The sequence below is a fragment of the Opisthocomus hoazin genome, chromosome 1, assembly GCF_030867145.1.
Source record: "Opisthocomus hoazin isolate bOpiHoa1 chromosome 1, bOpiHoa1.hap1, whole genome shotgun sequence".
NCBI classification, from domain to species: domain Eukaryota; kingdom Metazoa; phylum Chordata; class Aves; order Opisthocomiformes; family Opisthocomidae; genus Opisthocomus; species Opisthocomus hoazin.
This window is the reverse complement of record NC_134414.1, coordinates 116,021,995-116,047,150: the sequence shown is the minus strand read 5'-3', so window position 1 is coordinate 116,047,150 and position 25,156 is coordinate 116,021,995. Positions and strand designations below refer to the sequence as shown.

The 25,156-nt window shown below is 42.3% G+C and overlaps 1 protein-coding gene across 3 annotated transcripts in view; it reads left to right on the top strand.

The window, feature by feature from the left end:
• Positions 1-211: 211 nt before the first annotated feature.
• USP25 (ubiquitin specific peptidase 25) overlaps positions 212-25,156 on the top strand; it is a 95,449-nt gene continuing 70,504 nt past the window's right edge. Inside the window, exons 1-3 of one of the 3 annotated variants that reach the window (XM_075433721.1) lie at positions 212-353; positions 21,891-21,968; positions 23,059-23,203. In XM_075433721.1, the coding sequence (XP_075289836.1) occupies positions 309-353; positions 21,891-21,968; positions 23,059-23,203 (268 nt within the window). In that variant the 5' untranslated portion in view covers positions 212-308. Of the gene's footprint in view, positions 354-7,626; positions 7,676-21,890; positions 21,969-23,058; positions 23,204-25,156 lie in introns of those variants that run through there. The other 2 variants (XM_075433707.1, XM_075433715.1) reach the window with 2 other exon arrangements.

Below are 25,156 nucleotides of genomic sequence, written 5' to 3'. Positions count from 1 at the left end.
GTGGCGGCGGCGCGGTCGCGGCCGAGGGCGGGGCCGGGGCCGGCGGCGCGCTCGTCGCTCCGGGCGCGCTGGGCGGGGGCGGCCGCGCTGGGAGTGACAGCGGGGCCTGAGCGCGCCCGCGCTGCCCCACGGCGGCCGCCCGCTTCGGCGGCCCGCCCGCCTGGCGCTGACTGGGGCTCCCCCTCCCGCCCCTCCTCCTCCGCCGCCTCCTGCTCCGCTCGCCCAGCCCGGGCCCGGCCCAGCCGCTGCCGCACGGCGCCGCCGCCTCCCGCCGAGCCCGGGGCGCAGCCGGGAGCCGCGCGGGGGCCATGACGGTGGAGCAGAACGTGCTGCAGCCCGGCGGCGCCGCCAAGGTGAGACACTGGCCCGGCCCTGCCCGCCGCCCAGCGCCGCGCCGCGGGGGCCCGCTCGCCGCGCCGGGGCCCGGCCTGGGAGCCGCCTGCGCGCCCCTCGCTGCCTCCCCGCCCGCCGGCCGCGCCCGGGCCTGGCCCCCACCCCCGCCCGGGGCCGCTCCCTTCCCGCGCGGCTTCGGCGGCCCCCCTGCGCCCGACCCCCGCCCCGCCGGCAACTTTTCCCCCCTGCAACGGGGGCGCAGCCTCCCCGCCGCGTCCCGGGCCCGTGGGGAGCTTCCGCCGGCCGAGGGGGGTGGGGAGGGCCGGCTTTCCCCGCGCCGCGGCCTCCGCCTGCCCCCGCCGCTTCATCCCTGGGCCGGGGCCGGGGGCGCGGCGGGGCAGCGGGGGGCCGCCGTCACCCCGGCCCTGGGCCCTGCCCTCAGCTGCCCGGGCTGGAACGGCGCCGCGGGCGGGCCTGTTGCTCTCGCGGCGGTGGCAGGCTGGGGAGCAGCGTGCCGGTGAGGCCCGGCGGGTCCTGCCCGAGCCCCCGGGCCGGGGGCGACGCGGTGCAGGCCCGGCGAAGGCCCCGCGGGTCGGGGTTGAGGGGTTCGTGTCACCGTGCGGCGGGGAGCGGGGTTAGGTGGGCAGCGTTGGTCAGCCCCTTGCTGCGCACCGGGAGGTACTGGAAAATGTTCCTCTGTCAAAAAAAAAAACACCCAAACCCCCACCTTCTGAAGCTCTTCTTTGCTGGAAGTGAACTGGACTGGCAAGTGAGAAAGCGTCCTGAAGTAGTTACATCGCAGCTCTGTTAAAATTTTTTTTTGTTTATTTTTTAACGGTAAATGTTGCTGGTTATTGCAGTTGCTCTGGTTAGTGATACGACTGCTGCCTCTTCCCTGATTTTTTTCTTTTTAATGGTGCTTTTATAAGAGGATAAAGTTATGCGTGCTTTGATATAGTCAATGTGGAGATTAAATGGCTCCAGTCATAAGAGTGGATAGTGGGAATGCGGTGATTAAGGCATAATTGGTTGAAGTGGTACAAGTTACCTTGAAGAAGCTCGTTTGGAGGGAGAGGCATGTCTGCCACAGACTGCTGGCGTAGCTGGGAGTAGTCAGCACTGATTTTGGCCGCTTCAGCAGGAGGGTGGGGGCTGAGCGGACCAATTTTGTCTCTTTGCTCCTCGGTAGTGTTTTCAGTTGGGGTGTGCCAGGCGGGCTAGCGTAGCCGAGTTTTGCTGCCTGGTCCGGTGCTATGTGTGTGTCTTCTGTGTTTAACAGCTGCATTTGTTGCTGCTGTGCACCTGTCAACTTTCGTGAGCAAGGTTATCTTTTACAAAACCTGTTGTTGCTGGTTTACATAAATGTCCCTCAATTATTGTATCGGATACTCAGTTGCATAAAACCTGGTAGACACTGGTCAGAGCTGCCTCTTTGCACTTTCTGTCAATAATCCTGAAGAAGAAATGTTTTCAGCTAAACTACTGCTTGCAGGTCAGTAGTTCAGGATTACTTTAGTTTGAAATTGAGGATAAGTTTCAAGGGTGGTTGGGGATTGATTGTGGTAGATCATCTGGTAATCCATACTGCAGTAAAAAATGAAATTAGCAATAATTCTGAAGTTGTAGTCAGCATCCAGGGATGATAGTTACTTGTCTAAGTATCTGGAGAAACTGTATAAAATAACAAGTCTTTTTCATGGCGGGGATTTTCTTTTTTATTTCTGTTCAATCATCTGATTATTATATTATCTGAAACTCCTCATTACCTACTTTATCCCTAATTGTGAGCTGTGGAAGGAGGGCCGATCTTGAGAATATTTTTGCAAAAAAATAATTATTTGACTCCAAAGTGAGTATCTCATTGCTTAGTGGGATTAACGAATAGCTAATCGGGTGGCAGACTTTCACATTGTACAGTTTGTTTGTATGTAAGGAGAAAAATTGTGAAGGTACAGTGGGCTGATGCGTGGTTGAAAGGTGAAGAGGCTACCGTACCACTAACTCATCCTCTTCCCTCAAAAGAGGAAAATCCCATGCTCCATGAATAAGGAGAGTTTATTCTGGAGACCTCAAAGTTTGTCATGTTTGTTTTCTGTTGGTGTGAAGAAACCACAGACAAGCAGAAATATATTGGATTTTCAAGAGAAGCCTGAGTCATCAGCATACCTAATTCAGAACTGTGGTTCCCAACATTGTTCATCAGATGTTTTCTTACAGGAAGTATGTGTCAAACTTCAGCAGTACTTGGAGATGTAGGTTTGTATTAATAAATGCTCTAACTACAAACAGCCCATTTCCCACTGGAGCTATCTTTAGTTTATTGTGTAGTTAAAGCATCTGGATCGGGTCAAAAGAAATTTTTTTCTTTCATGAGTACTGGTCATCTTGACTGCCAGTTCAAGCTAGTAATTTGTCTCCTGAAGCAAATAATTATTCACGTTACTCCTGTTGCTCACAGCTCTTCTGTACTTCTCTAACGTCGTTGGGTGTCTGTATGTTGTCTATAATGCTGCTATTAAGACTAAAGCATGTGAATAAAGGTAAATGGCCTGGGAAGTTAAAAAATATAGCTTCTCATTTTGCCCTGTCTCTATTTCTGCCCAGTAAAATCCTTTTTGTCAGGCGTTTTGCTGCTGAAGAGCTCAGGCATGTGTGTTACGGGATCCCCCATACTCCAGGCAGCCGTGCACCGCTGCCGCAGGGCAGCTTGTGCTGGTGCACGTGTACGTCAATGTTTCTCCCGGAGGAAGACCGTCCCAGGCCGCCCCTCGTGTCGCGCAGACCCTTTCCTCGGCCAGCGTCCCTTACCCAGCGAGTTGAGCAACAGGGGCTGGGGTGAATGGTGGCTTTTCCAGTAATTGGAAGAAATGCTGTGGAGAGATCGTACGTGCTTCAGCAGTGTGTCAGCTGTAATAATTATCGTGATGGTCATCTCAGAACAGCAGATTGAAGAAGCTGGGTTTTAAAGGGTGACACTTAGCTGGCCTCTCAGCAATGTGTATTATCAGGTTCTGCTGCTTCTGGAGAGGGACCGAGTGTTGGTTGATACACGGATTTAAAGTCTGTTTTATCTGTCCTTTGGTTTCCCACACCCACTGTTATTTCAGACCTGTGATTCAGCAGCATATTGGTAGTGTAATCACAGGAATAGTAGAATAAAGTTAGGTGTGTCAGCTCAGCTGTTTGTTGTTTTGTTTTTTTTTTTTTTTAAAAAAAAAGAAGCACAAACCTGTAAGGATGTTTACCACTTCAAATAATGCATGAAGTTAAGCAAGGTCTAATACTACTTTCTTCCCCTCCCTTGCTCTTTTCCAGGGTAGTAAGGAGAAAATTGTACTAGCTCACGTGTGTGCTTCTGCTCATCTCGTGTATGTGATGTACTTACTATTGAGAGATTTAGCTAATAATATGGTAGCGACTGCTTTTCTTTCCTGAAGGCAGTAGCTACTGACTTCTTAATACTGCAGTAGTTGTTCATGTGGAAGATGATACAGTCATATGTCTCCAATAATTGAAATGGGGATGTTGATGCGGTCCTGAATGACAGGAGATGATCGCAAAGAACATCACTGAGGACTTGGTACACAAGGAAGGTGTTTTGGGAGTGGCGCTCAGTTTTTGTTTTTTTTTGTTTTTTTTTCTCTCGATAGGTGGCAATCCTCCAAGGATACAGCCTTTAAAATCTTTGTGTTTTGGTCAGTTGAGTTCAGGGTTTCCTGACCAATCATTTGCCCAGTGGGTCCAAGAGGCCACAGGCTCCTGCTGTCATCATGCGGCCAGAGCCGCGCTTGCCTGTGGCCAGTGCACAGGTGTCCTCCTGTATCTGCACCCTGGGTCATGTAATGAGGGTGGGTTATGTATCTCCCCACAAACGGGCTGCCTGTGTTCGGGCTGTGTGGCAGGCGGGCTCCTTGCATGGTGGGCTTGAACGTGGTGGGGGTTATACCTGCTGCTGCAGGTGTTGAAAGCTTTATTACCTCTTTTGGCCAGGATGAGCAGAATAACCAGACAGGTTTACTGAAAATGTTTGTACCAGCTACTGAGTAATTTGCAAGAATTATTTGAAGTGCTGTGGAGTCATGCTTTTAGATACATGCATCTTGTTACTTATTTAAAAAAAAAAAGTTCGTTAAAAAAATTCATAGTGTGTGTGGTTACACCTTCCACATAGTCCTGTTTGTATTTTCTGAAAGCTGTAGCAAGGTGCAAAAGTCAGTGGTTCCAAGTATTTTTGAAAGCCGTTGCTAGACTGATACACGGAATGCCTTGCGGTTTTGTGAATGTTCTGATGGGTTTTGGTTGGAGGGTGTGTGTGTGTATGCACTCTTGCTTTTTTTGGTGTGTACTATGAATCTGCACCTTTCTGAACATGAGGAAGAACTTCTTCCCTCTGAGGGTGACGGAGCCCTGGAACAGGCTGCCCAGGGAGGTTGTGGAGTCTCCTTCTCTGGAGATATTCAAGACCCGCCTGGATGCAGTCCTGTGCAGCCTGCTGTAGCTGACCCTGCTTCAGCAGGAGGGCTGGACTAGATGACCCACAGAGGTCCCTTCCAACCCCTACCATTCTGTGATTGATAGCAGTTTAAAACCCACAGCATTCTAGAAAAAGTTTCACGGAAGTTCAGTAATGATTTTGATTGTGGTAGCACGAGTTTATGACTATAGTACTATCATTAGCATCTGTTCAAAATAATGTCTTTAAATATCTTTTGATCCACAACTTGGAAAAAAAATGCTGCTTTGGAATATTAAAATGTAAGATTTGTATGTTTTTCTGCTAACCTTTTGTAATATTATTTAAAATTTTTTTAGGAAGTAATAAAGTTAATGTGTTTTTAGGATAACTCTGCATCTATAACTCCTAGGAACAGCAGCTACAAGAGATGACAAAACCCGTCAGCTTCTATGAAAAGGTCAAAAAGCAAATTACGCATGTCTCAAAATAGAAAAATACTTCACATTTTTAAAAGTGCTGTGAAAAGATACGTGGGAGGATAATTGAACGGTTGCCTTTCTTTCACTCTTATACCTGAAGAGATATGTTAAGGCAGGAAGCAGCATCTCTTTAATCCTGTGAATTCAGTTGGTGTTCATGGACTGCTCTAACTGAGGATGAATGAAACGGAGAATGAAAGATACGATTTCTGTTCTGTGGTTGGCTAAACTTTCTCCCTGGCTGAAGAGCACACCCAAGTGTCAACAGTGAGATGATTCAGTTCATGAGAAGCTGGCTCCATAACTTTGGTGACATGAATGGTTGGGTTGAGGGGCGTCCTGGATGCTGGAGACCAGTGCCGCAGCTGCGTTGTTAAAATGACCTGATGCCCCAGCTGATTTGGAGGCTGCCTTTTCATGCTGGGCCAAAATCTTCACAGAGGTAACTAGGAGGTGTCTAACCCTTACACATCACCTGTGCCAGGAATTGTTGGGAGTGCTGCATCAGTCACCCAGTTATTGGTGGTGCCAGTGATGGGGGGGGAGTGGTGGGGGGTGTTATCCAGGTTCCCACGGGTGCTTCTGGGGTTCTTTTATGTTTTATTGTTCTTCTTCTACAGTGAAGATGCTGATTTGCAATTCCCAGCTGGTCATCTGGCAAAAGCTAGGAGCCAGATGTGGCATTCTTGATATCCCTTAGCATAAAAAGTAAACAAAAAGCTTAAGAACAGCATCTTTGCTTACATGTAAAAGCCTGTTGTTTTGGTTTTGTTTCTTTGGGTTTTGGTTTTCTGGTTGATTTTTTTTTTGTTGTTGTTATTGACTTGTACTTATTGTGGAACAGAGCAATTAAAAATCCGAGGGGGAGGATGCGTGTGTGTTGCCAGGACCTGGACTGAGACAGAGAAGTCTCTTCTACTTTTCACTGAGTAGGAAAGCCACGTGTGTGGGAGCAGCTTTTCTGAGAAACGAAAGTACCCTGAGCACTTTCACTTTCTAGTTCTCTTGTGATAACCAGTGTGTTTCTGTAAGGGCGGGGAAGGTTGCATTGAGTCACAACGAATGCTTGTGCCTGTGTTGGGGTTTTTTTGTGTTTTATTTTTTTTTTGATGAATGTATTAAAACTTTCCAATCAAAACCTGGTGACTAAGTTACCGACGTGATGGACTTTAGTCAGCAGATAGATACCTGTAATTTGAGAGTGTTCAGCTTCTCACCAGGGGGCTGTTAGTAGCATCACGATACAGATAGCAAGCCAGGATATTAGGTGAGTAATATAGGAGAGGCTACTGTGACAACGTATTTCAGAATGATTTTATGATTTCAGAGTAGACTTCAGTCTTATTTTCCCATTAGGAAATAAAAACCGCTTCTGTTAGCTGATGATTATACTTCATCAGTTGGGGTGCTGTTGAAGAAGTCAATGTCTGCCAAGAGTAGAAAATATTTGATTGGAGTGAATGTTAATTTAACCAAGTTCAGTGAAACTAATACAACTTGAGTGTGACTTCTGCCAGAGAGCTAAGTGTGCAGTAGGTGGGGTGGTCCTCTACAGCCCACTGTAGATGACCCTGCTTCGGCAGGAGGGTTGGACTAGATGACCCACAGAGGTCCCTTCCAACCCCTACCATTCTGTGATTCTGTGTAATTCTTTCCATTCACTTCAGGACTGTTACATGTGCAAAGTTCTGGTTAATGGGTGGTTGAGTATAGTTAGTAGGGAAAAGCTAGTACTGTGAATCATATTAGTTAGTTGCATATAAAGTTGAAACTTTTCTGATAAATTCTTTATCTTTTTTGTTTTTTAAAAGGAGAAAATATGATGACAAAGTAGTCGAAAGCTGTGGGGCTGAAGTAAAGATGAGGTGGTGAGGTGCTTTACTGCTGAACAGGATAGCAGGGGCATGCCTTGCGTAATAATACAAACTCAGACTTTATACCAAGTAAAAGAAAATACTTTTTCCCCTTTCCTGCATCAGGTTGGCAAATTGTATTGCTTGCTACTTTCTGTGAACACTTGTAACTTTTAATTTGGCAACAATGCGTTCTGAACAGTGCAGATTGGATTTTTAACATTACCTTACATTAATGCTGTACTGAAAATAAATGCTGTATTGTGCCAACACACCTTAGCCAAACTTGCAGGTAGAATGCCGTAGTGTGTGCCATGGCTCAGTACAAGTGTCATCAAAAATGTGACTTTCTTACAGCATTAAAATTTCCACTCTCTCATTGTGTTGCAGGCTTGAGATCTCTTTATCACTAGATTTCTATATCACTTCAAATCTTGAAATACACTAACTAAGGGCTCTACGGACTACTAATGGAAAATTTTCACAAAACTTCTCTTTGAGTAATCCTGTCCATACCACCTTTCTGCTCCATGTTACCATTCCAGTTTTCAGAAGTGAGTAAAGGGAATGTAAGTCTGTCTCTTTGCTGTGGTGAGTTATGCCTGCTTGCTTGATTGTTCAGGGTGAGTATGCTGGTCCTGTGATCTGGCTTGGCAGAGGAGTTGTGCTGCCTTCTGCTGAAAGCTGCATGGCTATATCTTCTGGCAGGTGTATGGTTTTAATATACTGAACTATGTAGTAGTTTTCCTGGTGGATGTGATGCAGAATCTGTGGTTTTAGGCTTTAACGTGAATGAGATGTTAAGCAGCATTTTGAGTTGGTATTGAGATTCCTGTGAAGTGCTGTGAAGGAAGAATTGGGTCCTAAAATGGTGTAAAGGACAGATTGACATAAAATGTCGTGAGTAGGATGCTGTGATAACTTCAGTTGTCTGCGGCAGGCTTTGTGAGTTCTTGTCTATTTCGTTATGGACTGGTTTTCCATGTATTTAGTAACATCATTATTTCCAAGCATTTGAAAATCACAATGAAAATATTTAGTCTATTGAGACTTAAATTCTTGCAACTTGAGAAGGCATTGATTTTTTTTTTTTTCTTGTTAGGTTTCATAGCTTTCATTCTTTTGAAAATGTCACTAGCTAAATACTTTTGCTTTTCTTAGCCATAGTGGGTGAAATTCAGGAGCATGTTGGAAGCTATCAGCATGAGAGTTTTCCTGAAACCTGGTGTTACCTGATTATGGGACTTTAACAGAAGCAGCAGTGTTGTGAGGCGTAGCAACACTGTCCACAGTTTTAATGTAGCTCTCAGAAGTAAGGAAGTTGGAGAGGTTGAATCCAAAGAACACGCGATGTGGAACAGCTTGAAGGCTGGAGTGCAACTAGGTTAGCTTTGGAAACATCGTGCAACACAGAGATGTGTATGTAAACCACTTTTTTTTTTTAAGGCAGCAGAAATATGTGTATGCAATTTCTAATGGTTTTTATTCTGAGATGCACGGCTTTGACTTCATGCTTTTGTTTATAGTAGGTTTCTGGATTATTTTAATTGGTGGATTCTTGCTGAAAAAAATAATACCCTGCACAACATTTATTTCAAAATGTTTCTGTCGTCAACTAATTGGCAACAGTCAAGCTTATCAAAGTTTAGGTGTCAAATGAATGCAGACTGTGTTTATAATATCCCTGACCAAAGCTTTTTTAGCCATCAGGTGAAAGCATATTTTTAAGGTTGACAGTAATCACATATGGACAGAATAATGTATTTAATAGAAGCTTTTCGGAGAGGCATTAGTGATTTGAAGACACGATCCATGATCCGTAGCTATTTAAATTGACCCCTGTTATCTTACTTTGGTCTAGATAGAATTAATGGAAATTAATGAATGTGGTAAAATGGTATTATATGCTTCTGTAGCTCCTTTGTACCAACTGACGTGTCGTCATTTCACTCATGTTGTACCCCATAATCCAGAGGACTGCCTTTAATTAGAACAGAATGTTCATTTGACATCAGGGTCTAAGGCGTAAAAGTTTTGGATTGTGAGTTGCATAGCTACGTTTAATGCCATCTATTACTTTTGCTGAATAGTAAGCGCTAGGCTTGAGTTCGTGCATGGTTTCTATGATAGCTGTTCTTCTCACAGCTGTATGACTTCAAGAAAAGTCAAATACCTGTGCTGAAAACTTATGTTCTTATTCTCCAACCAAAAATTATTCTTTATGAATTTCAATTAAAAAAAAAAATCATTCTGAGAGGGTGACTTTAACTGTATTTTTACTGGGATTAAGCAAAAGAAAAAAAAAAGTGCTACGTGGAAGTTGAAAATAATACTCATTTACATTCAGGTGTATGCTTGGAGAGTGGTTGAAAGCAAGCAGCTGGAAAAGTCTGGGTATGCACAGGCACGTGGCATTCCTCATTCTTTTCAGAAGAGGAGCAGATAGTGAGAACAGACTCCTACTCCACTTTCCTTTTGTGTTCAGTTTAATTTTATTCCTCTGAAAGTTAGCTGCTTTGAAAAGGAGATTTATTCCGGGACCACATCTGTTGGAAATGTATTTTTTTTTTTTTTAACACTTTCCAAAGTGCTAAGGTATAAATGGCCTGGTTAGAGGACTGAGTACTGTGTATTTCATTGTATCCAGAAATCTTAAAACTGAGAAAATATTTCCATATTTTGCAGGTTTTAACTTTTGCTGTGTTTTGGTACAGAATAATGGGAAAATATATGAGAAAGTTTTAAGCTTGTAAATATGATGATTATTGTTTTTTTTTTGAATCTGAATAGCTTTTGGACAGCTTGCAGAGTTGCATTTCCCTTCCTGATATCACCTACTTTCTTGTTTGTCAGCTTATTTTTTTCAAATTCTGCTCAAGTGTCTCATGTAACTTCTCACCTGTTTGAGGACCACGCTCTTTTCATTTAGAGACTTTCCCACTACCGTTTTCTTTTCTTATGTTAGAACCTTTTGATTATTTGGTGGTAATATTTGGGAAACTTTTTCGATCCAGGCATCTAAGTTTATTAACTTTTTTTTTTCTAATGGGGTACTAGAATTAAGTCTCATCTTTTTTTCTGTATTCCTTTACTTGTTTGGAAGTTAAAACATAACGAAGTTCTTACTGGCAACTTTTAAAAGGTCCCTCTAGTCTTGCGTGGGACTCAGTGGGACTTACAGAACTTGGTGCTGGAAGTCACAGAACATCTCTTGTGACAACCCTGGCTGGATGTAATTTTCCCCTTGCCTGAAGCTGACAGGTCTGTCTTTTGGGTACAGTCTGCTGGGCTACTGGGTATCCTTTGGATTTATTGGTGGTAAAGATGAACAGATTTCCCCATCATCACCAGTTCCAGCTCTTGGCATGTTGCCTTCAAGCTTTTCTGGGGCTGATTTAAAGACGACTGGTAAATGTGCCGCCCACTTCCAAGGGCTGAGTAGGGGGGGTATGCAGTGTGCAGACTCTGCTGCGCGGTTACAGACCGGGGAAGGAGTCTGCAGCTGCCTGCTGTCCCCAGCAAAGGTGCCGAGGACTCTGTCACTTTGTGACCTTACTGAGTAGAAAAGGGTTGAAAGCTTTGCTGTTGGAGTTTATTATTTCTGTTGTTTGGTGGGGAATGTGTTGGTGTAGTGCTGCTACTAGAGAGGCAGCACAGAATTGTAATTTTTTATGTTTCAGATTATTTTTGAAAAATGTGAAGTTTTCAGAGAAGTCTTTCATGCCCCTTTCAGCTTGGTATGCACTGATGAAGGATGGCAGAAAGCCGCTATTAGTGATATTGCCATAACACCACCGAGACAGGGAAGACTGACAGGGCTAAATTGTAACAAATAGTGGTTATAAACCAAAGTTGTCTTAAGTTTCTTGAGACCATGTCCTAATATAGTAGAATATAACACAGTGCGCCTTACTGTGGGAGCTGAGGCAAATGTGCGTTTCAGTATAAGGTAATTCAAAGTCCATTAAAAAAAACCCCAAACAGCCCAAGACCCTCAAGATTGTCTTTTTTTCTTTTCACTTGAAAGAAAATGGACTAGAAAATTTCAGTTGCCCTTTGTGGAGTGCACTGCTGAACTTACCGTTTCTTTAACTGTGAGGTAGTAAAATTACGGGCCGATCCTCAGGACGAATCTCAGCACATCTTTGAATACTGTAGTGTCTTCATGGTGTCTGAGGTTCACTATAATTCTAACGTAGTCTGCACCCGTCGAGGCTATTACCTACAGGAAATGGAAGCTGCTGGCTGGCTTCGCGGGCTTGTGGCGTGGCAGCGGCCTTGGTGGCCCGCGGGAAGGCTGGCTGCCTGGAGCTGCTGTCAGAAACCCATCACCTTGCAGGCAACCACTTAAGCACTGCCCTGGGTTTTAGGTGACTTAACGTTGTCTGTAGTCTCCTTCTGCAGAGTTTGTTCGTTTGTTTCTTTATTTCTCCCCCCTAAAGCTAATAATGTGTGGCCCTTCGCAAGATTTCTTTTTAAATGATTAGTAGAGGGCAGGGTAAGCTATTAAATAACTTTACTGAAGGCTGCAAGTACCAGTGCCTGACTTTTCTGATGGAACTTCGTCTTTTGATGCACCTTGGGTTAAAAGTTGGGGCTGAGGCCGTGGGATGGGTTGGCCTCTGTCCGGAGGGCCTCCCTGCCTCCCCCCCCCCCCCGCTCTTCCTCCCCAGCCCCCCGGGCCATCCCCCCTTGCTTCTCCTGGCCCGGGAGTTGGGGAGCCCGGGGTGTTGGGGACCCCCAGCTGTGCTCCCGAGGGTGTCGGGGAGCCTGGGCTCCCGCCCTGCCGTGGGGGTGGCCTCGCGCTGCTGAGGCCGCTGCCATCGGCAGGCAGAAGGCTAGGCGTGCCTGGGTACCTGCACGCTCTGTGGTCACAAGGCCTGTTTCTGTAGGAAATCAGGGTAGTAATTTATTTTTTTTTTTAATCGGACTAAATGGAAAAGCCCTTATTGAGAGGCTTCCCGTTAGTTTTTTGTTTGTCCTTTGCTGTTCAAACCAGACAGCTGAGATCTCTGCCCAAGCGTGTCTCTGCTGTTGAATACCGTGGACTCTTTGTAATAAAGACCTGTCTTAAAAAATGCAATTTAACTTTTATTTGGGTTGTCCAAGCTGTACTATTCTGTATTTTGTGTGGAAAAGTTGTTTAGCTTGTGAAATCTTCTCTGCCATCACTTGCTTAGGGCTGATAGTGGAGTTGTTGGAAATGAGGTAGGATCTTTGATACTTACGCCATCGACAGCTGCATTCAGTGGGACCTTGCTGGGGGTGAACCCCTCAACCAGGGAGTGGAGAGCATGGTTTCAGCCGGTGCGGGAGCAGGCCTGGCTGCCGAGGCACACCAGGAGCATCGCATCCCTGCGAGGGCACTGTCGCTGTGTCGGTTTTGTGTTCGAGTCTTGTTGGAGTAAGTTTTCTGCAGTAGTGCGTAAGTAGGACGAGAACTGCGTGAGGCTTTTTTCGCCTCAGTTTCTCTCACTTGATAAAAGTAGGATTGAAATAAAGACAGAGGGACGATTCAATCTCATAAGACTGTGGCTTCCTGACAGTTTAATCCAGTGGAAACAGGCACAGCCTTGGTCTTGTCCTCTCCCTCGTCCCACCCCTGGCTTTCACAAAGTCAGCAGGAACTTAAAAGCGAAGAGCGGCTTTCTGATGGTTTATTGAGAGCCCGGGCTGGCTTGCTGGAGGTTCAGGCAAGTGGCAGTGCTGGCTCAAAGGGTTAAGTGGCCCGTGGCCAGAGCAGGTGGCATCTGGCCACATCAGCCTAGGCTGGCCGGCGCCGGCAGGACCTGCGGCCTGGGAAGGACAGCTGGCTCGTCACAAACAGCTTGTGGTCTGACAGCCCCGTTTAACTTGTTGTTTGCAAGTATTTCTGGGATCCCGCTGATTTGAGGACACTTGCAACTTCCAGAGTTGGTTGGTTTGCTCCTAGAGTTGTCCTAATAGCAGAGCAAGAAGAACGAACAAGCTAGCTTGACGTTGATTTCTTGGGAGCTGTTCCATATTGTGCAGAGCAGAGTGAGATTATCATAATGGCTAATTGGAAAAAAAAAAAAACCCACAAAAAAGCTAAGTACTTGAATGGGCTAGCAGGACTGCCCTCTCGAGTTGAGAGGTAGGTCTTAGCCTTTCAGTGACAGATAATAAATGGGTGATGAAAGGATTGTGAAGGGCATCACACATGAGTTGGAACAGCTTGTGTTTGGTGTGATGGGTTAAACTGTGGCTTGAATGCAAAGGAAAATATCTCAAAGCGGGCAGTGTGGATCTTTGCAGCATTGTTTTAGACCTCAAAAAGACAAGATTTCATGAATTGTTTAAAAGATATTCAAAAGGACATTTTTAATAGCTGCTACAGTAAAATTACGATTTCCTGCACAGTAGTCTTTCCTGTGAGGAGAAAGCCTGTGTCTTGGTGATACTGCCTGGGCAGACACTGTAAAATTTAATGTTTAGACATGACGGTACATGTCTGTGAACAGAAGAAAAAAACTTTTATATCAGAAAGTAGCCAGGAGTGATTGGAAAATGTGTGTGTGTTTATTTTTTAGATGCACACATAGTTAGATGTGTATCTGTCATCCTCCAGCCGCCTCCTCCTTTCTATCTGTATAATGTCACCTATCACTGAGCCCACTGGTTTTAATTTGCTGTGGCTTGTGCACACTGTTGGCAGCTCTCTTGATGCTGGGATCCGAACGCGTTGAGGTGGGACTGGGACATGAACCGAGGCTGGAGCGCGCCACCGGGATGTGGCACTGCCCGGCTGTTGCCCACGGGTGTGTTCTCAGATCAATCCTTCTGAATTTTGTATGTAGTTTACGAATAACGTGTGCTGGTGCTTTGAAAGACACCCTGCTGCCACCAACAACTTCAATCATCCATCAAATTTGGATCAGAGTAGAGATATTTTTGCTGATTACTGTCACAGTTATTGGAGTATGTAAGAATCAGAAGTGATTTTTGTGAAGCAAACTTTCCTCTGTCCGTTCCAGTGAAAACAACTTGAAGTTTAACTTGCATCTAGTTAAATGGGACTGAAGATCTCATTGGTTTTACATTAGTTAGTTAATTTTTAGAGCTGTTGTCTTTACTATGATAACAGCAGAGTGACAGGAGATAAAGACCTAGCTTGACATTGTTTTAATGGGAAGCTTTCTGTTATTCTGAGCAGGATGTAAGGAATTGTGATGGTGGTTTAAAATACACACACCTCAAAATTCTCAATAATTTTACATTTCTGACACCTTTTATGTTTTTAGTAAGTACTAAGGCTGCTATCCTTTCTTCATTATAAGCCTGTCACTGAAGCTTGTTTAGGAATAGGTATCAGTAAGAGCTAGAAATGTGGAACTAAGCAATTCTTCACATGCTTCTTCATTCAAGCGACAACGTTCATAAATCAGTTCATAGACTAATTTTAAGACAAAACTTCAGTTATGCTTCTGTTGTTTGTTCCTCTTCTGGTTTGGAGGATTGGTTTTCAATTGTTTTGCTTTGATGGAAATGACAGGATTTTTGTGCCAGTTCATGCTTCTGTTGTGGTAGGTCACAGCATTTATTATCATGGTTTTGTAAGTTAGTGTAAATGGCTTTGCTTCCTTCCTAGTGCTTACTCTTGCTTTGTCTTTATAATGATTACTCATATTGCCTTCAGCCACTGTTTTCTTCTTTATTGTTGTTGGTTTTGCTTTGTTTCTTTTTTGCTAGGGAAAACTGAATCTCCTTAAAATGTAAACTGAGCGTGATTAGTTGTAATCGGGGCAATAGACCTGCAGGGGTATAAACGTGGAGTCCAGGGCTGAGTTTCAGTACTTCTGTGGCCTGAGGGAAAGTGAGACTAAATCCATTGAGCATGTTCAAGGAGGGGTGTTTCTGTTGCTTTCTGAATGCTCTCCGTGTTACTGTGTGTATGTACTCAGTGGTGCCTCTTCCAGCTGCATTATTACTCCAATTCTTTGGCACCCCAGAATTTGCCTAGAAAGACCTATATAGTAAGAAGGTGATGCTTCCCGCTTGCTTTTCACTTCTCCCCCCGAGCTGTGTAAGAAATCTGGCTATAGGGTCTCATTCCTTCCCTCTGCTGTCCATGTGAACGAGGAAGAAAGAATTACATTCTGCCTACGGGTGGAATAGTTTGGGAAGTCACAGACTTTGCCCCTGTGAACTGGCAGGGTTTCCTACTCATTGCAAGAGTACTCCCCATCTAGGTGATGATTTGTCTCAAATTTAACTTCTGTTTTTTGTAAATATGCAGAACTACCTGAGGTGGGTTTGCCTTGTATTTGGTGTCAGTACATACGGAGCGAACTCCTGAAGCCTCTCTTTAAAACCTCATTTCAAAAAGTTTAAATATTAGCTTGAATTAAAATAAATGTAAGTGTTATGCTGAGAGTAAATGAGACTTTTTTTTTGGGGGGGCGATGTATATGAGGCTCAGAATAGTGAGCGTTTGCAGGAATGCGTGCTCTTCTGTTGTGTAGAATCCTTAATATCATTGAGAAGTCACTTGTTAAAGCATTTTTAATTGAAGTAGTACAGCTTTGTTATGGTTCATGGAAACCATAGAATTGTGGTGAAGTGTACTCCGAGTGTTGTCTTATGATGAATATAGGTTATATAATGCTAAGATTAAGTAGAATCCTTCCTTTAATTTTTCCAGGAGGAATGTATCCGTGCAAGTAATGCACTCTAGCCTTTTCCCCATAAAACTTTTATCTGGTCCAGGCTGTGGTTGGCTGAAAGTTACCGCCATACAGTGTGTCCTTTGGCTTCCTTGAAGTAAGTTTGCTCTCAGTCTGGTTGCAGGTGGGTAATTGTCCACTTTGCACAAGCTGCTGCTGTAATTGGCAGGTTTTGGCAGTCACTGCAGAGCAGTCCTGGGCTGAAAATCTGCAGTCTCTGTGCACATCCTTTGCTCTCCACAGGTGATTTTGTCCAAGCCAGAGCTGAGGTGCATTTCGCATTTGTGTGTGTATAAAAATATATCTTCACCTGCTTTCTTGGAGGATACAATGTCATGTAAGTGGTTTCTCTTTTCATGACCGAACAAAAGAAAACCCAGGTAGCGGGTACCAGGCAAGGGAACGTAATTCTGCTGTGCTTTAGGAGGTACTGTAAGAATGAACACCTTAAAGCCAGTACAGAGATTTGAGTTGGTCCTTGCACTAGCAAAATACTGCTTTTAAAAGTAGATGTATCCATATACCCACTCTTTAATTTACATATTTATCTATGTAGTTTTATTCTGCACACACACACACAGAGAAGGATCTTGAGGCCAGAGAAGGTAAGAGCAAAGACATGCAACAAAGTCTTCTGGAATTGACTGTGTGTTTTCCCTGTCTTTCAACTTACCATCTTCATGGAAGGAGTTATTTTTATTTGCCTATTTGGAACTTGACCAACAGCTTGCTTAGAAGATCGTTAATGTATCTATGTTGCTGGAAGCCATAATGCTCAGCAGTGTATGTGGGCCTTTTAACTGTTCCTGAGAGATATGAGTAATGTGGCAGAAAATGACATTCACAGTAGTAATTAAGGGTCTTTAGTATGCTCGTCCTTTGTACATTAACTGTTTTTTGTTTGTATGTTTGTAACAGAAGTGTCAAACCTTTTTCTAGAGGATTACATTCCTCTAGTCTCTCAGTCTTGATCTCATTAACAGCAACATGGTATGAAGAAACTAGCTAATGAACTACTTGTCTGCAGACGGTAGCATTAGCAGGTCCTCTGCAGCTCAAATTATGTTAGAATTGTCTTTAATATAAAATATTTTGTGCAAAGTCATTGGGGTTTTCCTCCAACAAATAGCTCTTATAAATCGGTGTTGCACCAGAGAGTAAAATGAACAGGTTTTGTGTGGAGGGACTGAATCAAGATGCTGTTCTTGGCATTTGCAGTTTTTTTCGCGCCTTCCTTTTGTCTCTAGTGCAACTATTCATCCTCTGAGAAGGAGTTGATTCCTGTAGTTCATTTTCATCATGTACTATTTAAATGAACTGTGTAGTGAGGCAGTAGGCCCTGTTTTCTCCTGGCAGTGGTTGGACCATCTCATTTATTGCTAACCACACGACTTTTTCTGTGCTTGGAAATTGAAGAGGATTGTTTTAGCTTCGAAGTTTGGGAGTGCTTGTGTTGCAAATATGAATGTTTGTATATTGCCATGAATAAAGCCTCAGCTTACATGTACTTCTTCAGAAGCTATAGAGATGAGAAAATAAACAGATCAAAAGGTGGCTAATTTTTTCCCCCAAAATTTATCTGTAGTATAGTTCAGAATTAGTCACTTTGAGATTTACCTTGTCCAGAAAAGCATTTGTGTAAGTTAGCTGTTTGCTCCGATTCTGATAAGTTATCGGAGTTTACAGTACTGTCATGGAACTAATTTGGGCACAGTATCTCCCCAAGCAGATAACAGCGTAGACCCTTTTCTGCCTCACTTGCGCTGGCACAGCTACTGAATATGCTATTGTGTGAGGTTATAAACCAGATAATCTTAATTGGGCATTTCCTGAGCGGAAGGGAGGGATGGCTGTAAAAGGAAAGAATTGGAAATAAGGGCCTGCATTGCTAATATACAAATCTGGCTTCCATCCAGGAAAACGGGAGAATTTCCTGTGAGTTAAAGTCTTCCAAAAGCTGAAAGCCTGGAGATCCATACCGCATACCTCCGGGAGCCGGAGGAGGGGAGGAGGCTGGGAACAGCGAGTGCGTGAAAGCCCTGGGGACCCGGTTGCTGCATGGTGTGGTGGGATGAGGAGCGCGAGCAGCTGGGTCTGGGGCAGCTGTAGCACCAGCGGACCTGCTCTTTTGCCTGGCCAGGGATTCGGGTCGCCCTGTAGCAGTTGCACCAGTGGGATCTGGTGTCGTAGAGCAGGTCCTGAAGCCTTTTTAGAGTTGAGTCAAATGCAATTCAAGCTGCATGGAGTAGGTGTGTGTATGTGATACATATATGTGTGCAAGTATAACGTAACACATTTGGTGCTGCACTGCAGATATACATGGAGTCTTGAATCACTAAACTGGAGGATCTGTGCAGTAGATAAACAGTGGAATCTGTCATGTAAATTTGAGGAAAGGAAGGCAAACCGAAATGGGTACAGACAAATAGGATCCAACAGAACTGAAGTGGATTTCTTAGCGCCAGTGCTTGCACCTGGTTCCATTGGAATAATCTTTTTGTATCTGCATTTGAAGAGAGGTTGCTTATTAAATTGAATTAAAGTACAGTGAGTTATAATTTGGAATTTGAACCTCTACTAGTGTGAGGTTGGAAAAAATAGGGAATCAGGGAAGAGCGGTGTTGAAAAAAGGTGTCAGCTTCTTTGTTAGGACTGCTAGTTGTGTTCTGAATCTTCCCTCACTGACCTGATTTAATTAGCATACGTTAGTGTAGATGCTTCAGGCACTTGTGTATACTCACATGCTGCCTTCTTCATTTTTTAGCTTTGCTTACTGTAAGGTGAGCTCTTCTGGGTATTTTTGGTAAGCCTTTGAGTGAATTGTGATCATACTTGTTTAGAATATGTATTAGTGTTTGTGGACGTTTGAGGGTCTGTATGCTACAGTCACTTCAGCTCGATTTAGCTCAAGCTCCAGGAAGACTAAAGCTTCTAGGGCAGATGTAATCAGAAGGAGCATTGATAGGAGTAAGGAGGGTGGCTCGCTTTGTGTGTAGAAGTCTGTCCTAAGTATTGTATTCAATATTAGTTACGGTACAGAAGAGACTTAATTGTTTAGCGGTTGCATTAGAAACTGATCTCCAAACTTCAGTCACGGGTAATAGTAAAATAAAATTATTATTTTTTAAATCATCCTATATGCCACAATATCCTGTACTAAAGGAATATAATTCAAAACAAATAAAATTTACTCGTTTTGACTTTTGCAGTCCAGTACATATGCACTAAATTAAAGGTACATCAAGAATTAAGTAATACCAACTCTCTGAATATGGGTACAATTGTATTTCATAAAATTAAGTGAAAATAAAAGCAAAAAGAATATTGAATCTTGCCCCCTGATGAATGAATGAGGAAAACACTCAGTAGTTGCCTGCACTGTCATTTGTAATGGAAAGGAATAGAATTACCTGTGTTAATACAGTTTAATGGATGGTAACATGTCGTCAGTATAACAGTAAAGGAGAATCATGGTGAAGTTAAACATGCAGTTGCAAGAAAGGTCTGTACACGGTAACGACGATGCAGTTATGTTGGATTTGAGAGGATGAGAGGAGAATGGTGGATGTATGGAAGAGAAGGCCACCAGCCGAATGGTGTGTTAGGGAGTTTTTAGCTGCCTTATGCAGTTTCAGATTTGTTTCTGAAGACCTGTTAGTCTATCGGCAGGTATTAAGAGAACACATTGATCAGCGGAAACAATTTAAGTTATACTTTTTTTGTTGCTTTCTTTTTTTCTAGGAAGGTAAGTGTGTTGTCATTCTTTAACTTCTGTGTGCTTTGAAATAACTCAATTAGAGATTAATGGCAGCTTGTCCACGTTTACTTGAAGAGCCAGTAATGTCTAAACCAGGTGTCTGTGCCCCTAGAGCAGTTCAGCTCCATATGAGGTATTCAGAATAACTGTTAATTTTCCTCTAAATTTCTGTCACTTGTAATTACGATGCTTATGGGTTCTCTGTGTTGTTCACTTAATTACAAGTTAGAAATTTTGGAGCTGAATGCCGTAAACTCTTGGCCTTCAAAAGCATATTTAGGTACTTAATTCATCTTTTGATGAGAAAGGAGCATCTCTGGGCCTGGTTCTCATCTGTTAAATGTGTATGACCTTGGGAAGGGAGCCTTGAACCACAGCTTTACAATGGAATACTGAAATCTGGATATAAACTACAGATGTCTAGGTTTATAAGTCACAGCTGTGCTCATAAATTAACAGCCAATATTTTGAACTGCTAAGAGATTGTTTGTTGGTAAACTATGTCTCTTCCGTCTTTTCCCAATCCCTGTGAACAATGAATATCTTCCAGTCAGACTTTCCAAGTGTTGTATATATTGTGGAAGATACAGAAACCTGTTATAACTTGTACTTATAATAATTTATAGTGAAAACTATTTTCTGTTTTATTAACCATCATGTTGGTAGAAAATACAAGAAGAAATACATTTTTCTGCTGTGCACTGCCCTAGAATTGCTCCTGCTAGTTTTAATGCTGTTGTAATTACTTTTCCCAGATACTCTATTTCTTCATTTCTCGCCAGACCCAGGGGCAGGAAAGCATCTTCACAGGGGCAACAAGTCCTGCCTTTGTAAATGCTATGCAGTGCACAGAGTAAACAAATGAGGGGCTGAGGGATGGGGATAGAGTGGGAGTGAGTTTTCCTGTATCACTTCACTTTTCATAAATGAAGGGAAGGTTGTGTACGTAATTCATAAACATCCTGAACTGTACGCCTTCTATTTCAACTTATTAGGGCATGAAGTAGTGCCTGCCAGGTTAATTTCACACTGGGGAATTCAGCAGTCATGCAGCTCATAATTTCCTCCTCTATACAAAAGCTGTGATAAGGAGAGAGTAAGGGTATTTGAATATTTGATACCAAATAATTCATTTTAAAGAGAAGTATTTTAGAAGTAGCCGCAAGACAATTATAGTTGGTATTTTAATTGAATTTGGAGAGTAATATGAGAATGTTTATTTGTCACTGGTAGGAAATATGCTTTTTGTCTAGCAAGCAAAACCCTGTACTTTACAAAATCTTCTCTTTTGTAGATGAAATTATTATTTTGAATTCAGGATGTGGTGGGCAAACAATAAAAAAGAAAAACCACTTGCAAATACCACCAAGCTTTTTCTCCTCTTGCCATCTGCCAAAGGAAGAATGGAATTTGTTAGTATGGAACAATGGTCAGTCCTCTGCATTTTCATGGTTTTAATGGTTAACTGGAGTTCAAGGATTGTTCCAGCTTAGTGCCTGCTTTTTGCTTCTGTGATGTGATATCTGAACATGAGCAGAGGGAATCATCTGTTGACTCTAAACAGGAGTGGGACCAGAATTTTTTTTTTTTTAAAGTCTCAAAATTTTTATGCTTAGTGAATATTTAAGAATATTTAAGTGAATATTTAAGAGACCCAGAACCTCTTACGATTTTGTAACTGCAAGTGTTATTTTAAACTCAGTCATGAATGCTGACTGATTTGGGAGAGTTGGATTCACCTGGGCTAGGAAGGTGATTAAGATGGATTCCTAAGGTTTTGCTTTAGTCTTGGGAAACTCTGGTTTGTGTGGACAGTTTTATAGTCTTTCTCTTAAAACACCTAAATGATAAGTAAAGATGAATTTCTTAGTTTTGAGGTTGGAATGGCTAGGAATTAGGTATGTTAAGGAAGTAGTGGGGTTGAGAATAATCAGGAGCTGAAGAAATTGGTTTAGGTGGGAGTTCAGTCAACTGTTCCCCCTACTGCTCTGAAGACCAAACTATAGAGTTTTGTTTGTTTAGGAGGGTCAGTTGTGGCTTTATATAGGCTCCCTAAACACATGTTGCTTAAGCTCACCCATCATCAATTTTTTTTGTTTAAAAAAAATGCACCAAAACCAATAAACAAAACTATTACATTTGGAAATTAAAAATGCGCAAGTTCCATAAACCAAGACAAACTTGAATAACGAAGGCTGTACCCCTTTATGATGCATAAAGCTTATATGGAGATACTTTTAATGTTTGTATAGTGGCATACTCTTGTAAGTAATTGGTTTTGCTGTTATTTGGCGCTTATCTTATTTGATGATCTGTTTTTGTTTTTAGCACCAGCAAACATTTTTAAATCAGCTGAGGGAGATCACTGGTATCAATGATGTCCAGGTACTACAACAGGCACTGAAGGTAAGATGGGTGTGTCTGACTTGTAGCTGAATGTATACATCTCAAGTGCCTGTGAAAGCCATAAACCCCACCCTTTCTTACCTGCGTCTTCCCTTCCTCCTCCTCCATTTCCAACTTGAATACTCTTTAGATTTATTTCAGGGGGGGAAAAAAGCTAATAGTGATGGTTTGTCTACTTTAGAAGGAATCTTCATCTGTTTCGGTACTGACATAAAAATTAATCTGGTGTTCAAAAATGAAAAGACAGGAATGGTAATGACTTGCCTTTAACCTTTGGCTAGAGTGTTTTGAGATACCTTGGTGCTGCTACAGCTGGTCGACTCCTGGTGAGTTAAGTGTTGTTTTATTTTCAAGGTGTAGTTAAGTTTTCTGTCGTGGACAGGTCCTGCTCAGTATGCAGAATGAAGACCATTCCTTGAACTTGCCATCCTTTGCTAATTTGCTGTTGTTTCACTGTTTTTTCAACCATTGTAATTTCTTTCACAGCACGGAAGAGTTCTTTGATGCAAGTAAAGAATGGCAGGTCTCTCTGTGTTTTGTTTCCCCAAATACCTGTATATAAATAAAACAAATGCCTTGTCTCCCTCAAGCAGAGAGCTTTTTAGCCATTTATACATAGTTAATGAGGTTTTAGTGAATTTGAATCATATATATATAGTTATAGATATAATTATTGCTTCAGATTCAGCATAAATTGCGTAGACAACTGCCCCTCAGAAGCCAGTATTTCTGGCTTTAGAAATGAAATGGTAGATTTTCAGAGAAATTCAGCTGACTGCTGTTGAAGTCAGTGAGAGCGTGCTGATTATGCTTGTTGAGGGTTGACCTACACCACAAGACCATTAATTATTTTCTGAAGTAAGTGGAATTCTACCAAAGTAACTTTTTATGAGATGTTTTATCTTTATTTTGGTTAAAAATAGTTAAGTATGCAGAATATGTCAAGTTTGGAAACTTTCTTTTCTAATCAGTATTTCACCTAAAAATACAATGTGTCATTGATCTTATAAGTTGCTTGTAATGTCCTTTGTTAAGAAAAATCTAAAAAGGGTGAGAGGACATTCAGCTCTTGTTTTGTTGATACTCGAAGGACAGCAATGGTAATCTGGAATTGGCTGTGGCTTTCCTCACTGCGAAGAATGCCAAGGTTCCCCAGCTAGAGGAGGCAACTTACTATCAAACAGCCCTTCCCGGAAATGACAGATACATCAGCGTGGGCAGCCAGGCAGACACCAGTAGGTATTTTTTCTTTTTGTAAGTTTGGTTTAAAGGCAAGGAAACTAAAAATTTGCCTGTGAGATGACTGTTAATCTGATGATTATTCTTACTTAACATTTGTTAGGTTGTTACGTAGTCTTTCTTACCTTATTTCAGTGTTGTTTTTATTTGAGCTATCCTTAAGCATTACCTTTACATGTATGTATGGTACTGATCAGAGGGTGAATAACTGGGTTTTCAATCCACCCCCCCCCCCCCCCAAATTCTGGATTTATTATGGGGTCATACAGTAAGTAATTAAAGACAAAACTGGGTACTCTTCTGACAAAATAAGGTAAAACTGGAGAAGAGTATGTGAGTGTCTATCTTAATATGCTAAAGCTTAATACATTTAACAGTAGCTTCTCCCTGACAGGGATGACTTTCCCAAAGGCAGAAGTGAGAAGTTAGGTGTGCATTTTATAGTAAAAGAGTAGGTATTTTATATGTGAAATTAACATTAAATATACTTAATTTTTAAAAAAATGCTTAATTTATATAGGAGGTGCCACAACCTGTATTTCTCTGAGCCTTACAGGTCCTATTCCTTTGCTTAAGTCTATAGTTATTTTTTATGGGTGGGGAAATATGTGTTAAATGTTAAATGTGTTAAACATATTAAATGTGTTCTGCAAATAAATATGGGAATAACATGAACGAAAAAGTCAAAGGAAGTTTTGTAGTGGGATTGATTTCTGTAAAATCAGAATTGCTGGATACTGTATTTACATTTCAATGTTCTAAGCATAGATGTAGGATATTCTAATTACATATTGAACCTTGGACCATATATGTAGTACGTCTATGTAGCTTTTATTAAATGACTAGAATTATTTAGCTTCACCCACAGTAGGGTTTTTTCCCCTTCGTTTCACGAATAATGGGGTGGCTACGGTGGCATCATTGTAAAGAAGCTGGATCTCCTTGTCCTTTTTGTCCTTTTGTCTCTGGCTCCTTGACATAATCATATGTTTTATTTTTTTAGAAAACTTTTGTTTAGATTGGAGATGAATTTATTCTTAACATCTTGGATCTGAAAACTGTGTTTTAATCGTTGGTGTTACTAGTGACCCTGTATAAAATGCTCTGAGTGCATTATAAGTAGTTTTATTATCTCCACAACTAAGTTGTGGGTGGTGGTTTGGGTTTTTTGTATTTTTTTTTTCTTTTCCCTTCTTTGGAAACAAAACACGCAGAAACGCCGGTCTGTATTTAATTTTCAATGTCAGAAAATTGACATTGAGGAAACAGAGACTATTTTCAACAACTTTACCACTGTTGTCATAGTCTCCAGTACTGAAGATGTACTATGGCAGTAGAATAGTAAGCTGGAATCTCTTTCAGTCTGTGTTTAATTAGATTTATTAGCAATCCCATTAATAAAACTGTTTAGTTTTGCTGTCACTTACTGCGCTGTGCAACTTTATTGAAGATATGAGGTGACAAGGGCTATGAGAGGGAAGAGTCAAGCCTGCAGAGTCTACATTACCCATGAAAGATGGTCGAGCTGAAAAGAGTAAGTCTTGAGTTGCACATTCCAAGCCGAATTTCAAAATTCTGTTGTCTTTTCTGGAGGGCTGACGGCAGACCCAGATTCCTTACCTTACAGTTATATAGCATTACAAGTCAGTAATAAAGAAGTGCCAACTGCTGTGGAAAAAGCAGACATGTTTTTTTTTTTTTTTTGGTTGGTGGCTTTTTTTTTTCTTTTTTTTTTTTTTCTTTTTTACATTTTCAGTTTCTGGTCAGGTCCTCACTGACAGCAATGGTGAGAGGCCTTTGCCAGCCTTTGCTCTTTTAGTTAGACTGAAAACATGTTTTGAGGTAAAGGCATCTTGGCCAACTTTTCTTCATGTTGGAGGACTCATGGTGCAAGAGCTAAACACCTACAGCAGAATAAAAGTCTAAACCAGTCTGATCATAGAGCCAAT